Source organism: Balaenoptera physalus (genome assembly GCF_965194825.1).
Source record: "Balaenoptera physalus genome assembly, chromosome: 12".
NCBI lineage: Eukaryota > Metazoa > Chordata > Mammalia > Artiodactyla > Balaenopteridae > Balaenoptera > Balaenoptera physalus.
In genome coordinates this window covers 70,559,012-70,576,175 of record NC_138897.1, presented here as the reverse complement: position 1 = coordinate 70,576,175, position 17,164 = coordinate 70,559,012, and the positions used below count along the sequence as shown (strand labels likewise).

At 57.4% G+C, this 17,164-nt stretch overlaps 2 protein-coding genes across 4 annotated transcripts; both read right to left on the bottom strand.

Annotated features, from left to right (window-relative positions):
* Positions 1–104: 104 nt before the first annotated feature.
* Positions 105–12,913, bottom strand: LOC309639948 (uncharacterized protein). 3 transcript variants are annotated; one of them, XM_082417887.1, is made up of 7 exons: positions 12,294–12,913; positions 8,403–10,719; positions 8,116–8,239; positions 6,538–6,737; positions 5,924–5,994; positions 5,548–5,652; positions 105–1,476 (listed from the first exon to the last, which is right to left on the bottom strand). In XM_082417887.1, the coding sequence occupies exons 2-7, from the start codon at positions 8,622–8,624 to the stop codon at positions 1,302–1,304; spliced, it is 897 nt and encodes a 298-aa protein (XP_082274013.1). In that variant the 5' UTR covers positions 8,625–10,719; positions 12,294–12,913; the 3' UTR covers positions 105–1,301. The 3 variants fall into 3 exon arrangements, with proteins under 3 accessions (XP_082274013.1, XP_082274015.1, XP_082274014.1); XM_082417889.1 differs by having other exon boundaries at positions 8,460–10,719; positions 12,294–12,912; XM_082417888.1 differs by lacking the exon at positions 12,294–12,913 and having other exon boundaries at positions 8,403–8,651; positions 8,860–8,889.
* Positions 12,914–15,174: 2,261 nt separating this feature from the next.
* Positions 15,175–17,142, bottom strand: SDF2L1 (stromal cell derived factor 2 like 1). Its single transcript, XM_082417890.1, has 3 exons — positions 16,893–17,142; positions 16,399–16,595; positions 15,175–15,577 (listed from the first exon to the last, which is right to left on the bottom strand). Exons 1-3 carry the CDS (start codon positions 17,077–17,079, stop codon positions 15,296–15,298), a joined length of 666 nt encoding a protein of 221 aa, XP_082274016.1. The 5' UTR covers positions 17,080–17,142; the 3' UTR covers positions 15,175–15,295.
* Between the last annotated feature and the right edge of the window lie 22 nt (positions 17,143–17,164).

Here is a 17,164-nt window from a genome sequence, read left to right as displayed (position 1 = left end):
CCGCCTTGCCCAGCCGGCCCCGGCTCAACGCCATCCCCGCCCAAACCCGCCCTGGTTTCTCAGGTCTTAGGCCTGGAGCCCCAAGAACCCCCAGCCTCGGCCCCATCACCGCTCCCCGCCAGGCCGAAACCTCCAAAGCGACGTACACATTCGCTGTCTGCCCACTCACCGCCCATTTGGTCCCCACCGCCTTCAGGCCCCTCTCCTGGGCGGCCCAGGGGCCGGTGGCCACGAAGCCTGAAGGTCCAAAGCCCTGATGATCCCTTCGGTCTCTTCTGACCGACCCTTCCCTCAGCTGGACCACCACGTGTGCGTGCCCCGGCCAAGCCCTGGACCTCCCTCTACACTCAAGCACTGGGTGACCTTGCCCAGGCTCATGGCTTTAAACACCTGTATCCCTTGTCTCCGAACACGAAATGGCTAGCACTTCTGACTCCTGACCTCTACCTGGGCACCGACTGAATCAAATTTAACATGTCTGGTAAAAGCATAATTCTCCACCCCCTTCTACTCCTAGTGTCCACTCTCCTCAAGGTACCACTGTCCACCCAGTCACCCCATACATCTCGATCTCAGCTACCACAAGGGCTTATCACAATTTGTAATCCTGTACTAATTTATCTATATACTGGCTTACCACACACACATGGATGGGACATAAGCTCAAGGGCCAGGACCCCAGCTGCTTGGTCTATTATCTCCAGTCGCAAGCAAGGTGCAGGGCATCCACAGGGCTCAACCGACATCTGCTAATAGCCAGCATCATTGGGCACTTTGTGAGGACTCATGTCTCACATGCAGGTTTGATTCTAAGGTCAGCATGCAAGGTAATCAGAGTCACCTGTCTTTGAAACTCTTTAGGGAGGTGCCAAATTGGAAACTGACATGCCAGCTCATGTTCCTCCCAGGAGGGAACAGACCACTGTTTCTAAAGTTGCACCCAGATAAGCCTTGTGTTTAGGAGCCAGGTGTAGCAAAAACTGGTAGTCTTGCAACTCAGTGGGTCAAGTGGGGGCCACAGAGTCACTGCAGGGAGGGGCAGCACACTCCCCACACTCATCACTCTTTCAAAGTACACAGGACTGAGTTCCCAGGTTAGGTGCAAGTGAGGGGACTTCACTGACCTGACCACCTACTGTGTGCAGTCTCAGGCCAAAAAGCCTCAGGCTTGCGCTACCCTGACCACCTCTTGGGGCTGCAGAGAGCCCGTGGGACTGCACAGCCCGTGGGGGGCGTGGCACGAGGAAGGCACCACCAGGGGAACTTTATTCATTCTCCTGCCATGGTCTGTACAGAAGAGGTTATGGGTCCCTCTGGTGGGGCGTGGACTCTGCGCTGCCAGGGTCATTCTCTGAGTCATCTTTCGGTCTGGGCACAGGCTGGAACTTGAGCAGGACAGGCGGGGTGAAGATGGAGGCCTTCACAGATGGGGATAGCATCTCCTTGGTGCTGGCAGAACCACTACAGGCTGAGGTCCTGTTCAGGAGACACGCAAGACATGGGTCCATGAGGGGGACACGGCACACAGGGCCATCAGAGGAACACATGACAAAACCCAGGCTGTGGGATGGCTCTCGATACATTCCTGCTGCTGGAAATCCCTCCCATGGATGTTTGCTCAAGGCTGTTCATTGCAGCAATGTTTGTGATTGTGTAAACCTGGAGACAATCCAAACGTCCATCAGGGAACAGCTAAAACAACCATGGTACAGGCATGCAGTGGACTATTCCGCAGCTGTTTAAGGAACGAAGTTGGTTTGTACATCCCAGCAAGTAAAGACACCCCAATGGTACAGTAATGGAAAGAACAAGTTGCTGAGAAGTACGTGCAGTATGATCCTGATTTGATTTTAAAAATTAACCAATGTATTCGGACTCATATTTCATGTATTCATTTCTATATTGTGACCTTTTTTCCATAGAGTATGTTGTGCTTTTGTAAACTTTTAGAAAACAATTTAAAATAACCCATTTTGGGGGATAGTGCCAAGACAGCACAGCTCACTTAGAAAGCAATACATAACAGGAGGCTAAAAATTGTCCCCATTAATGAAATATTTCAACAAGCAAGGGTAGTTGAGTAAATGATGCTCCATCCACACAATGGGGTGGGTATTCTGCATCTGTGATTACTGGTGAATTTCTAGGTTTTTTTTTTTTAAATATTGGTTAAGAATTAATTTATTAATTAATTTATTTTTTGGCTGTGTTGGGTCCTCATTTCTGTGCGAGGGCTTCCTCCAGTTGCAGCAAGCGGGGGCCACTCCTCATCGCGGTGCGCGGGCCTCTCACTATCGCGGCCTCTCTTGTTGCGGAGCACAGGCTCCAGAGACGCGCAGGCTCAGTAGTTGTGGCGCACGGGCTTAGTTGCTCCACAGCATGTGGGATCTTCCCAGACCAGGGCTCGAACCCGTGTCCCCTGCATTGGCAGGCAGATTCTCAACCACTGCGCCACCAGGGAAGCCCGAATTTCTAGGTATTTTTAATGACAGGGAAGCAACATGTTCCAGAACTGGCTGCAAAGCTGCTCACAGGACGCTCCTGATTACGTAACAAACTACTACCTGTGCACGTACACTCGCGTCCATGGGGAACACCTACAGTGAAACAGGGATATGTGCCAACAGTGGTTATTTCTGACCTTGGGAGTGAGAGTGATTGGTCTTTTTTGGGTAGTTTTCAAACTGTCTACAGTAACTAGATCCTGTTTTAGAATCTGAAAAATGGTAGTGCTTTTGAAAACTGTTCCTACCCTTTCCCTTGTAATTTCACTTCTGGAAATTCATCTGAGATTCAGGGACAGCTTAGTACATAAAGATAGTGATGCCAGGGAATTCCCTGGCGGTCCAGTGGTTAGGACTCCGCATCTCACTGCCAAGGGCCCAGGCTCAATCCCTGGTCAGGGAACTAAGATCCCACATGCTGTGCAGCAGGGCCAAAACAAACAAACAAACAAGAAACCAAAACCAAACAAACAAAACCCCCAGAAGCAACAGGTGCAAGAAGGGCATGCTGACCTTCACCCGTTTTCTTCCTGGAAGTGGGAGATAACATATTTATGCCCACCCACCACATACATAGACACACACGCACGCACACACACAAGCTGAGTGAGGGTACCGCACATGCTGGACGTCTGTCACATGGCCAAGGAAGCTGGTACTCAAAAGGCTGTCAAGAAGTGGACAGCTCCCCAGGGCTTTAATGTTAAGTGCCAAAGGCAAGATTTTAAATTGGCATTGTCTGATTGAATCATAACTTTATTAAACCATGCCTAGAAAAAGCCAGAAGATCTCTCGACAGATCTTTCTGGGGTGAGGAAACTGTGCTAAAATTAATTGTGGTGATGCGTTCATAACTGTGAATATACCAAAGACCTGTGGTGACCTGGCCCCACTGTGGCCCTGCTGTTCTCGAGGCCCTGACGGTGCTCAATGCTTTACTGCTAAGCTTGGCTTTGTCACCTCATCACTGGCCACCCCCTGCTCTGTCACTGGCAGTAAGTCACCTTCACGCCTCTTCACTCCGCCTCCTTCTACCTGAGAGCCTCTTGCTTCCACTTAGACACAATTCATGGGTCTACACGTTCATGTGTAATCACGCTGAACATTTTAATTTCTGCATAGTATTCCATAATGATGTGAATGCACATTTGAGCTGTTTCCAGTCTCGCTCTTTCTAACTGACGCTGCCATAAACATTTTTATACACAATCGTTTTTTCTTTCCCTCAATCCTCTCCTTGGGGCCAGGTTCCAGGATGAAAAATACTAGACTGAAGAATTTGAGAACTGGCATGGCTCCTGATATGTTTTGACAGATTGCCTTTCGACAGGACTAAGCCTTAATTTTTGTGCTTAAAAGGAGACCATCGAGGACTTCCCTGGTGGCACAGTGGTTAAGAATCTGCCTGCCAATGCAGGGGACACGGGTTCGATCCCTGGTCCGGGAAGATCCCACATGCCGCGGAGCAACTAAGCCCATGCACCAAAACTACTGAGCCTGCACTCTAGAGCCTGCGAACCACAACTACTGAGCCTGTGTGCCTAGAGCCTGTGCTCTGCAACAAGAGAAGCCACCACAATGAGGACATGCACCACAACGAAGAGTAGCTCACCGCAACTAGAGAAAGCCCGTGTGCAGCAACGAATACCCAACGCAGCCAAAAATAAATTAATTAATTAAATTAGAAAAGAAAGAAGAAATTAAAAAGAAGAAGAAATGCAGTACTGACACATGCTACAACATGGGTGAACTTTGCAAATGTTATGCTAACTGAGAAAAGCCAGTCACAAAAGACCAATTTATGGTAGGGTTTCATTTATATAAAATGTCCAGAACTGACAAACCTATAGTGACAGAAAGTAGGTTAGTGGTTGCCTAGGGCTGAGGGAGAGGGAGGGCCGAAAAGGCAGAGCACAGAGGACTTTCAGGGCAGGGAAACTATTCAGTACAACACTGTAATAGTGGACACGTGTCATTATACATTTGTCCAAAACCATAAGATGCACGTCACCAGGAGTGACCCTAATGTGAACCACGGACTTTACATAATGACACGTCAATGTAGGTCATAGTTTGTATTAAAGGTCCCACTCTCTGGCGGATGTTGATCGTGGGGGAGGCTGTGGGGGGAGGGCAGAGGGATATGGAACTCTCTGTACTTTCAGCTCAGTTTTACTGTAAACCCTAAACTACTCTAAAACATAAAATCTATTTGAAAATTTTAAAAAGAATGAGTGCTGCTACAACATGGATGAACCGCAAAAACATTAACCAACTGAAAGGAGCCACATACAAAGACCATATATCTTATACCATTTATAGCAAACGTCCAGAACAAGCAAATCTATAGAGACAGAAAGTGCTGAAGAGGAGAGAGTGGAAGAGTGAGGGCTATGGGTTTCTGGGGTGAGGAAAGTGTGCTAAAATTAATTGTGGTGATGCATTCATAACTGTGAATATACCAAAGACCATAGAATTGTGTGTTTATTTATTTATTTATTTAATCTTTTTTAGCCACACCGTGCAGCTTGTGGGATCTTAGTTCCCCAATCAGGGATGGAACCTGGGCCCCCTGCAGTGGAAGCACAGAGTCCTAACCACTGGACTGCCAGGAAAGTCCCAGGAATTGTATATGTTAAATGGGTGAATTATACCATGTGTATAATACCTCAATAAAGCTGTTTAAAAAAAAAACGTCATCTGATGCAATGAAGCAGCCAATCTAAACACTCAATGACGTGGGAAATACTTGACAAAAACGGTAATAAAAAACCCATATTCAGTAAATCCCTGCTTTGCAAAACACGCATGTAGATAAAGCACGGGGCTGCCCACAGCTGATTGAATCGTTCCCTTCTGTTGGCCTCTGGGCTGTCTGTTTCTGGTTTCCCACCATCACAAACACTAGGAAGGGGGAGCAACTTTCCAGCACCCCTGAGGACATTAGGGTCCCTCCTGGAAGTGGGAGCAACCATCACACTGAATATCCTTCCAGCCCTCATGCATGCTTCTCAGAGGCCAGATGGTTCGGGGGCACACTTACCAGGGGAAGCCAGGGCAGTGGAGATTGTGCACATTGTTCCTGGCCAAGTACGAGAACTGGAAGCCTCCAGGATTGAGGACCAAGGGGGTCAGATCGACTACGCGGCTGCAAGACAGGGCGGGGCAGGGGACACACTCAGCTCTGGGCTCCTCCGGGGCAGGGGGTGCCTCCCCAGCCTCGGGGGGCACGGGGGCTCCGTACACAGGCAGACCTCTGAGCCCTGACTCCTCCCCGGGACCAGGAGGGGAAGGACCACTCAGGATTGCGGGATGGATCCACCACAAGAGGGGAGGGAATCACAGCCCAGCTGGCACACAGCAGGCTCCCCCAAACCCTCCCGTCTCATTTGCCTCGGGCCCGGGATAAATCCTCCCACCTCTTCGGGTTCGATGACAGGCCAGTCCAGTTCAATTTTGCTTCAGACCTCGAAACTTCCAATTGCTCCATCTGCAGCAAACAAAAGAAACTTTAGGACAAGGGTGGGATCCCCATCGTGAAGAGAAACACGTTCTCCAAGAACTATGAGAACGATGTGCCTTCCAGTCAATCAGCAAACACGTCAGGCTCATCCTCGGTGCCACCTGGAGCTTGGTGTTAGGGGGATGGGGCCCAGCATGGGGGCTGGGAGCCAACAGAGGAGATCCCAGCCCCGCCCGGGGGACAGGTGACGGATAAGCGGGAGTAAGGAAGGGTAGGCGAGTCGGAAGGGCACTGCAGAGGCACTTAGAGGGCGGCCTGGAGAATGACACCCACGGGGAGAGGCAGGCTTCAGGCATCCCCTGGGAGCTCCGGGATTGCGCCGAGTGCACTGAGGCCAGGCAGGCGGAGCCCTGTGCCTCCCCCAGCCTGACTCTGTGAGCAGAGCAGCCCCCTTTCATCTATCTACTGCTGCCTGCAGAGAAAGTTCTGGGAACCACTGCTGTGGGCCCGGGCATCGCTGGGGTGCTTCTGAGCAGGGGGTTAGAGGCTGCCCCTCCCAGGGCCACTGACCGACGTGCTGGGCAGCGGAGGGAAGGGGCCAAAGACCCTGGGAAGAGTGTAGACAGGGGTTGATGGGGCCACCATGGAGGCCATGGTGGTGGCAGGCAGTGGCAGCAGGGTTGGTGGCAGGCACGGGGAGGTCGACCGGTCCCGTAAGAGGATGGGTTCTGGTTTCTTCGGTTTTGGCTTGCTTCTCTTCTTCTTGGCATCTGGGACAGAAGGTGTCGGTGAGTACCTACCCCAAGGCCCGAACAGGTTAGGGGGCCGCCAAACACAGGCTCTCCAACAAGGAGGGAGGCAGGCCCACAAAGAGCACCACTACTGACGGGCACGAACTTGCGCCACCTCACTGGCCCCAAAACCGCCCCACAGGGAAACAGTACTTTTGTCTCTATCTCACGAGCGGAGTGGGAAGCTCGAACTATACAAGGCCCAGGCAGGAGCCACGCCGGGCTGTCTGCCTTCCAGGGCAGAATCTCACAGGAAGTGATGGAGTGTCACCACCAAGGAGGGCTGGGCTTGGCCCGAGCAGGTTGGCCTGCCACCCACCCTCCCAGGCATGGCACAAAGCCCCGGAGTCTGCCAGCACCCCAGTGAGGTGTCCAGTCCCCAGAGAGTGAGCCCACCGACTACACGCAGCCCCGGGTCATCCTGGGGGTGCACAAAGGGTGCACGGGGAGGAAGTCTTGCAGGGGTGGGCTCGGGGAGGAACCTAGGGCCTGCACCTCCTCCTTCCTGTTCTGATGAGTCTGGGTCTTTCTACTGTTCAAAGCTAGGTCCCACCAGCAAAGTAGGAGTTAACAAGCCCCTCCTGCAGCCCCTCAGACGGCTCACCTAGAGTGAGATAAGCACTGCCAGGGAGCACTGGCTGGAGGCTGAGAGCCTGCCCTGAGTCTCAGTCCAGCTCCACCACACCTGCGTGGCCTACACATGCGGGACAACCTCCCCGGGCCTCCATTTCCTCTTCTGTAAAACAGGGATAAATAACACCACACCAACATCTTGGGAGGCCGCAGTAAGAGCTACACATGCTGTGGGTCCAGCTGTTTGATGAAATGGTGCCGTGGGACCCCTCCCCCAGGTGAGCTGGGCCCCCCGATGTGAGGCGAGACAAAGAAGCCCAACACCACCATCCACCCCTGAACACGGACACTCCCAAGGACCAAATCCAAACCTCATCAAGGCTTTAGAACGACCATCCAAGAAACAACAGGCAGAGGAGAAAGAGCAAACACATCAGCGGACCCAGACAACAGATACAAACCCATCGAGTGGGTCCCCCAAAGGACAATACAGTTCTTTAGTCCATAGCATCGGGGAAAGCTGAGGGTATCCCGCGTCAAAAGGAACTTCAAAAGACAGGCCAGAATCCCCACCTGCCACCCTGTGTGGCCACTAATGAGGCTGCCTCTCATTCCACTCTCGCGGGGCCCGGGGTGTACACGAATTTGCCTCCCACCCAAACAGTGTGCGGGCCTCGCCGGGTCCTGATTGACAGACCAAGCGTAGATAGCCTTCTGTGGACCACTGGGGAGGTGTGAGTCAGGTCAGCCAGGCCGCTCAAGCCCAGCTCGGATGGAGCCTCACCCTGGGAGTAGAAGTACACGCGGTGGATGCGCCTCTTGAGCTGCTCCAGGCGCTGGTGCATCTCCAGGGCGCCCATGCTGTTGCAACAGTTCAGCTCCCCCTGGACGGCACACAAGACCTTGGCCTGCGACGACAGCGGGAGAGGCAGGGAGGAGGAAGCCGGACGCGTGAGCCGCCTGGCCGGGGCCACCTCCTTAAAGACCCCTCCCAGCAGCTCAAGCAGGGCGGACACCGGCGCCCCCGCCCCCACCTCGGAACCCCGGAGCCCCGCCCTCCCGGGCCCGCACCCAGAGAAAGGACAGGAGCCCGCGCCGCTCGCACTCCTTCTGCTTGCCCTTGCGCACCACCCTCTCGGCCAGCGCCGGGCTGCGGTCGAGGCTGCGGAAGAGGAGGCGCAGCGCGCTTTCAGTGTAGGTCGCCGCCTGCCTCTCGAAGTCCTCCTCGGAGATGAGCTGGCAGAAGGTCACACTCTGGGGGAACTCGCTGTCGCACTCGTCCAGAACCTCCATTCTCGAGGGCTTCAGCTGCCCGGCTGCCTGGGGGCGGAGCGGCCGTCGGGGCGGGACCCCGGGGGTCCGGACGCGCCCACTCCACCCGCCCCAGGAGGGGAGGAGGGAGACCCCCGAGGGCCAGAGCTCGGGTCACCATCCAGGCGGGGCCACCGGGGTCCGGGCGCGCCCACCCCACCCGCCCAGGTCAGGGAGAGGAGGGGTCGGCCCCAGAGGGCCAGGCCCGGGGACGCACCGCTGTCCCCCTCCCGCCGCGCCGACACAGGCTCCCTCCGCGCGCGCCGCCCAAAGGACAGCCCCGGCCAGTCTCAGGAGACCGCGGGCCAATCCGCGCGAGACGGCCGCACGTGACAATGCCCGCCGCTCTGCGCATGCGCCCTCACGCTTCGACGGGGTGGACGGCGGGACACAGCTACACCTCGCGGAGGCCCATACCCCGGGGTCCCGCCCGTGGCCACGCCAATTCTCACTTCTTTAAGGCCCTCAGCCCCCGGCCGGACTCCAGTACCTCCCATCCTGGCTGCTCCCCTCCTCCTCACCGTCTGTAGACAAGGCCCCAGGAGTTCTTTCTGCCCCCAACTCCTCTAGCCCCGGACTTTTCACGCTCTTCTGACTTCCTCTCCCGCTTCTGTCCTGTCTCCTCTACTCATGAGGGTCCTGTCTTCACCATACCTTCTTGGACATCTTACCCACTTCTTAGTCCCAACCCAGAACTGACTTAACTAACCCCAAGTCCCTTGACTTACAGACCCACATCTAAGTGTCCCCGGGGGACGTTTCCTGGGCATCTCACGCTCAGCACATCCGGATTGGCACGCAGCTTCTTCCCTCCCACCCGGAAATCTGCTTCTTTTTTCCCTCTCCTACTTGGTCAGTGGCCGACCCCACCATCCACCCCAGCCGCTGATGAGGGGGTGCACCCTGGACTGCTTAGCTCAGGTCACCTCCTAACCCTCCCCCACCTCCATCAGCCCTGTGACCCATGGAGTGCACCTGAGATTTTTTCACCTCCTACCACCAAACGGCCAGCCCCAGCTCTCTCCAACACAGGAGGTGGCATTCACTTCCTCTTGCTTTAATGTCACAGATCAAGATGGACACAACCAAGGAGGGAGAAGGTCTGGCCTGTGCATCTCGCCTACAGGTGCAGGCCGACTCAGAAACACCTGCATCCAAATCTCTGCCACCATTCTGCCACCTGCCCCGGGCAGGTGGCCCCCGATGTGAGGCAGGGCCCATATGACTTACAAAATCAGATTTGACTTTAAAATACATAGTAGGTACCTTTTTAAAAACAGAACAAGCATCCTCTGGGAGGTCAGGCAGACCCCTGATTAATACCCCCATCATGTTATGCTTATAATACTTTACACTTTTTTTGTTTATTTGGATTTTTAAAGTGTATTGTGCCAGGCACTGCCAAGAAAGAAAAAACTACATGCTCCCTGCCTTCAGGGGCTCCCCGTTTAAAGAGGGTTTCAGCCACAGGGAGAAAAATGTGATCTAACATGCTCTGGTGGAGGAACATTGGATGTCTTGGAGCCCAGGGAAGGCTTCCCATAGGAGGGGACATTTGAGCAGAGCCCTGAGTTCACAAGCCTTTCCCAGCAAGGGCAGGAGACAGCTGCATGGGGGTCTTTGGCCAATGGGTACAGAATCTGCACGAGAGCAAGAGGTGGCCACCTCCAGCCATGGGCCTAAGTCAGGTGACCTTGGGATGGAGGAACCCCAAGGGGTCAGGCCTAGGAGACAGAGGAGCACGTGTCATTTCCCCTCATCCTCCCCGGGATGCCAGGGCTTCTACGCCCAGGGAGGGGGTGAAGCCAGGGTCCCTCTGTGCTCAACCATTGGTGAGGGGTACTCCCAAATGCCCATCCGAGACCTGGGCCTCCTCTCAAGGAGACAGGCTTGAGTGGCTGTCACTGGGCACATCAAAATCTTTTGTGTCTGGTCCTGATGCTGGAGGTGACCCTGCAAGCACGCCTGGGGCCAGGCTTCTTGGCAGTTGGGCTCCACTCCCCCCAATTCCAGCTGTGAGGGTGGGCATGCCAGGCACCTCACAGTCTCTCCTGCAGGCTCAGGGCAGCACATGTCCCTGTAAGAGAACAAGTGGGCATGGTTGGAGGGCATGAGCTGCAGGCTTTGTATCCCGAGTCCACTGTCTGCCCAGATAGTGCTGCTCCTGCTGAGAACCCAGGAGAACATTCTCTCCAGAGCTTGGCCCTCCCCAGGCCTTCCAGGAGGGCTGGGCCCAGGGCACCTCCACGTAGTCAAGGTTGTTGAGCTGGCTCTGAGCCAGGCCCGGGCAGACCCTCTGTGCAAAGCAATGGGCCTCTTTCTCCACAGGGCCCTGACCAAACCTCGAGCCCTCCGGCTTACCTGGGAGCTGATTGTAAAGATCCTCTTCAAACCATAGCTTTTCTGAGTCGGAGGCCTCTGCCCCTTCCCCCCGTCCAGCCATGACCCAGATGGACAGGTTGGCGGAGGACCCCCCAGCTCTGCCCTCACCTGACCCTCCGATGGAGAGTCCAGACCAGCTCTGCACCTGCCCCTTACTGCTGGTTAGTGGAGTGAGGCAGCAAGACTCCCCCCCACCCCCCAGGCACTGTGGGTGGTGGGCTGGGCCTGACCGATGCCCTTTCATCATTGCACTGCTTCCCAGTGGCCCACAGTAGTGCAACAGGGAAAGAGTGTCAGGCAGGCCTGCCAGTGCCTCTCCCAGTGGTAGGTGGGGATCTGAGACCTGGAATGCAGGCCCACTGGGGCCTGGGGCGGGGCCTCTGCCTGGGGAAAGGGTGCCCTCTGACCCCAGAGGCCCAGGCCTGGCCAGGATCTCAAGTTTCCATGGAGAAGGGACCGGAGCTGGGCAAGGGGGAGGGGAGGGCCTGCAGGTCCAGGGGCCAGGCCTGGGGAGGGAAAGTGGCAGTGTCGGGGAAGGGGTCCCCAAGGCTGGTCCCAGATGCTTTGACAATATCATTGCACTGCTCCTCAAAGCACAGTAGTGCAACCTCGTCAGAGCACCTGCGGCCAGCAGGAGGGAGTCCCACCACCCCCAATACACGCAGAGCGGGAAGCTCAACCGTGGGTGGGTGGGGCTAGGGGCCCATTCCTAGACAGCAGGGCGGGGAGGGGATTTCAGCGGGGCTGCGGTCCTCGGAGTCCTCAAGACCCCAGAGGGGCCGGACCCTCCCCAGCACCCTCCAGATTGCCGTGGGGTTGCGACCCCAGACTGAGGGGCAGCTCCACACCCTGAGCGGGAGCGCGCCCGGGAAAAGGCGCACACACAAAGGAAAGGGGCCCGCGCTCCACTGCGGTCCGAAACCCACTCGCGCCTGCGGCAGGAGTGGATATAGCCCGACGACCCTGCGCCCTCCCGCGGCCTGAGGCTCCGGGAGAAGAAGGGTGGTCCCACTCCGGGCCGACGCGCCCCTGCCGGCTCAGGCCCCCATCCTTGGCCCCTGGCTCCTGGCCCCCAAGTTGGGCTCCGCATTCTGTCCCAACAGATTCCCTGCCCGGCAGCCCAGAGCGGAGAAGAGGAATGGGGAGCTTCCCGCCCCTCTGGGGTCCCCTGCCCGGAGGGGGCGCCCGGGGTCTGGGCTGCGCCCCTCCACACCGCCCGCCGGGTAGGGCCGCCCTTCCCGCGCCCCCACCTCAGACCCAGCTACTCACGCGGCGGGACGCCCTTCCCGCCCCGCGCCGGGCCAGGACTCGGGAGGTTACGGGGAGAGGTCCCGGCGGCCGTCAGCCCGCGCTGCCCCCCAGGACCACCCCGCACCTCGTGGCGCCCTCCCGCCGCCGGCTCCATCTTTAACTCGCTGACAGGCGGCGGCCCAGCCCCCGGCTCCTTAGCATAGCGCCGCGCTCATTGGCCGGCGCCGGCGGGGGCTTCGCCTTCTGCACGCCCATTGGCTGAGGCCGGAGAGATTTCAAAATAGCCTGCGGGTCCGGATTGGCCCGGCGCGGGCAGAGGCTGAGGCTCCGCGGTTTTAACAATGAGTTCTACAAACACTTTCTCCCCATTCATAACTTATCAAAGGGAACTTTGCCCGCCTTTTCGCAGCTCTAGTCTCGGTGAGTTTTCTCGCCGCGCGGGCGTGCGCTCTTGGAAGCCCAGTGGGGGGCGCCGGCCGCGCGGCCAAGCCCTCTGGGGAGGGGGCTACGACCGGAGGAAAATGTCCGGACCCGCGGTCAAGCCTGCACCAGCCGGGCCACAGGCTGCCCCGTTTTGCAAACTGAAATTGCTCCCTGTGCCTCTCGGATGGCATGTTCGGCTGCGGTGGGCTTCCTGGCTGGGGTAGCCACCTCCCCACCCAACCCCACCGCATCGCCCGACTTGACCCAAATGAGATTTGTCTGAAGCCCAAGGGTGGGCCTGGGCTGCGGGACCCGGTCTTGGAGCCCCTGGAGGCTTGTGGATCTGTGGGAGGCAGGGGGAAGGGGGCGTCGCTTGGGTCCCTGCGTGACTGAGGATAAGCATTCATTAAATGCTTCCGCAGGGCTGATGACCCGGAAGGATGTACACCGCCCGCCTGGCCCTCATAGAGCTGCAGTGTGTGTCGGAGCGGGTGGTGCTTAGGTTACTGTGCATCTGGGCCCCCTCCTCTTTTATTCTCTCAGTCCAGTGGCTGAGAGCAAATGTTTTGGAGGCAGGCAGAGCTGGGTTTGAATCTTTAGCAACCTCGGTTGCCTCCTCTGCAAAATTAAGATGACAATTGAATGTGCTATGCTTCATAGGGTTGTTGCCAGGAGCAAATGAGATGCTCTGTAAATCGTTGGCCCAGTGCCTGGCACTTAGTTTTCAATAAATGAGAGCTCGGCGGCTGCTGCTGCGGTTTTAACTTTTGGTCTTGTACTGCATTCTGCCTGCAGCCCTCTCACCTGCTCCCACAGCTTTGGCCTTGATTTCCCAAGGATTCTTACATGCTGTGTACTGTTGGAGTCTGCTCTTAATTAACACTCCTCACTTTTGTATGTGTGGTGGTAGGGAGGTAACAGAGGCAGAAGTGGGCTCTTACAGCCCAGAGGGGCCAGGGGTGGACCAGAGGAGTGCCCTTTAGATTTGCAGTGTGCGCCACACTTTTGGTGCCCCGCCTACACCCCCTTGGCACTCACCTCTACCTAAAGGATGTTCCTTGCTGGCACCTGCGGCTCTGCCTGAGGGCTTCATTCTGGCTGTAGAATACAGGGCAAGTGGGAAGTGCTGCAGAGTAATCCTCCCACCTGCCCAGCAGCCCTCAGCCAATGAGAGAAGATATGCTGGTTGGATAAGTACCCCCACTTTCTTGCCCCTTGGTTGGGACAACTTTGATGCATGTTCTACATGGGGGCCCAGCGCTCCCCAGTGGGATGAAGCCCTAGTTGCCCACAGGGGTGACTTGCTCAGTAATGCAACCTTCACCAGCTGCCATGCCTGCTCCTCTGAGCCCCACTCCTCTGCCCCAGTGTTTTCTGGGATCACTTCCCAACCACCTGCTTGCACTCCTGTCTCAGGTCAGGTGAGTGATGGGAGAGAAGTGGAGACTTGTAGACGATGCTCAAGAGGTTTGAGCAGAGCAGGACCTCATGGGGGAGGGGGCAGGGGCGTAAAGGGCCTAATTATGACCCTCCTCCCCTCAGGTCTCACAATTGGCTAGAGCTTTTCTCCCACCCCCTAAGGTCAATTGATTTCTCAGAAGTAAGGTGCTCTGCTCACCCGCCTCCAAGACCCTTCCAACCAGTTGCCACCCCCAGCCTCTCCTTCGGCTCTTTTATTCTCCTGCAGGAAAGTGGCAGCTCCCCAAGCCTCTCTGACTGTAATCTCTGCCATAACCTCTAGAGGTCACCCACGCACCAGCAAAATAGCTATTACCTTCCTGTATCAGGGCCCGCCTATTTATTGCTCCTTTCTTTAAATTGCAATGCTTTGCCGGCTTAAATTGTGCCTCTTCTTCCAGGAAGCCTTCTCAGATGTCTGCAGCTGGCAGTTCTCTGTGGTTATCTTCCCTTGCAATATCTTTTGAAGTTTTGTTAGGGCCTCTGGACTTTGGAAGGTTATAGTGGGGCCTGAGATGCCACACGTCTGGGCCGGCTGGGTGTGTAGGGTGCCATCTGCACTGAGAGGGATCCTGCGATGCAAATTTCCAGCAGATGAGCAGAGTCCTGACCCAGTGCTTGGTCAAAGGCAAGTGTCTAGACTGTCACAACTGCCAGGGGAGGGGTGCCAGGAGGAGGGGGCGCACCTCAAGGGATGAGGGGCTGGAGAGCTTGTGCCCATCCCAGCTGGTAGGGAGTGGGGCTCCTGCTATCTCGCTGAGGCCCCAGCCCTCATCAGGAAGGTTCATGAAGCTCAGGGGCTGGGGAACTGGGGTCACTGGGGCCATTGGGCCATCTGAGGGTGGAGAGGGCGCTGTGATGGCCCTGGGCAGTGTTGGGAGTGCACGGAAGAGCATCAGAGAGGTTTGGACGGGTTCAGCTGTCAGCTGTGGGACAGAGGATTTGCACTGAGGAAGAGATGCTGAACTGGACCAGCTGGCAGCTCCTGGTCGCCCTCAGGCTCACAGCAAAATGCAACCACAGGCCAATATTCTTTAATCATAAAGGCACTTGAGAACCCCTACAAACTCAAAGTCTCCCCCAAGAATGGCCCTGCATATGACCCACCCTTCTGCCCTCCACCTGCAGGTCCACGGCACTCAGAGTTCATCGTGGCCTGCAGAGGCCTCCACGCTGGGCTTGATGAAGATGCCTTCCATGGCCTTCCACCTATTGTGGGTGTTGGCGCTGGGCATGCCATGCACCTCGAGCTGCCCCCGGATGGGGCTCCCGTACTGCTCGCCAGTGACCGAAAGGAACACGGAAGTGCCCACGTGCTGGAAGCGCACGGTGGCCTCCCGCTCCCAGTGCTGCCCCGAGCAGCGCACCATCCACAGGTCCAGGTCATCACCCTCGCCGTCCTCCCCAAAGGCGCTCACCTCCTGTTGGGGCGGGGGTGGTGTGGGAGGACAGTGGTCACGCATGACAAAGGGCACACTGAGTCCCCCATGGGCACTTGCCTGGCAGCTGCACTCACACCCAGGTCCTTCCCTGCACCTCTCTGAGCCTCAGCTTCCACAGCTGCAAACTGGGACATCACCACCCCCACCCCCAGCATACAGAAGGGCCCCCCAACACCAGCTCTTCAAACACATGCACACCCCACCTCATCTGCCTGGACGGTGACCAGTGGCCCCCACAGAACCAAGACATCCCCCTCCTTCCTCCTCTGGGTTTCTCCTGTCCTAACCCCTCTGACCCTCACTCAGCATCAAGTCCACCCTTCAGGCTGACAGCCAAGGTTCTATTATCTCATCCTTTCCTTCTGATAACCTCCCCAAAGCACCCTCTGTTCCAGTACCACCTCCCACCCAGTTTCAATGAACTCCACTCACAGGCTCTTCCCCAGGCCTGGAAAGACACCCTTCTCCTCTCTGCGGCCTGGCGGACTCCTACTCATCCTTCCAGGCCCAGCCCCAATTCCTCCTCCCCGCGGGGTTCCCATTCCCCACCCCAACGGCCATGCGGATCCCCCTCCTGTGTCCAACTCGCCCCCAGGAGTGGAGCTGTCCAGACGGACAGCTCTTCCTGTCTGTGTCCCCGCTGGGCTGAGGGCTCCAGGGGGCAGGACCCTGGCGTAGTCACCTCTGTATCCCCAGAGGGGGCGCTCGGCAAACACTTCTGACTTGAAATTCCCGTTTCACCCAGGAAGCTGGGGCTCCGAGCAGATGCCGGGCCCCTCGCACACACGCCAGGGGCTCACCTGGTTGTGGGACAGCGGCGACGGGAAGTGGTGCGTGTGCAGGTTCTTACCGGTGGGCACGTGCGTCAGCCGCACAGCCTGCCCGCAGCGCACGGGGGACCCGCGCGGACACCCGCCCTCCGAGCCGCCGCGGATCCGCCAGTAGCTGTTGGCGTCGTCAGACGCCTCCACGCCGGTCACCGACTGCTGGCCGCTGCCTGGGGGGCGACATCCAACCCCCGGGGTCGCTGTCAATGCGGGAACTCCGACCCTCGACCCGGACACCATCAGCTTTCCCGGACAACCTCAACCCTGGGATCCAACGGCTCCCCCAGCCCCCGCCCGCCTCCGGCCGCACTCCAAGTCCCTTGGCCCGCAGCTCCGAACGGCATCCCGAAGACCCCCTCGAACCGCCGGCTTGTGCCCCTCGGCCCCCAACTACTCCAGCCCCTGATGACTCCCAGCCCCCTGGCCCGCAGAACCCCGCCGTCAGACCCCAGCCCCGGCCCGCGCACCGGATCCGTATTTGACGTCGTGCGAGTGCAGCCGCACCCGGTGCTGCGTGTTGAGCAGCTTCAGCACCGACCCGCAGGTCACGAGCCCCGCGCCGGTCTTGACGGCACAGCTGCCCGGGACCGAGATCGCCAGCAGCAGCCCCAGCAGCGCCGGGCCGGCAGCTCGGCCGCGGTCCGTGCTCCACATCGCCCCGGCCGGGCTCCGGCAACTCGGACCCTGGTCGCTTCCGTCTCCGCCGCCGGCCAATCCGGCTCTGACAGGGCCTGCCACG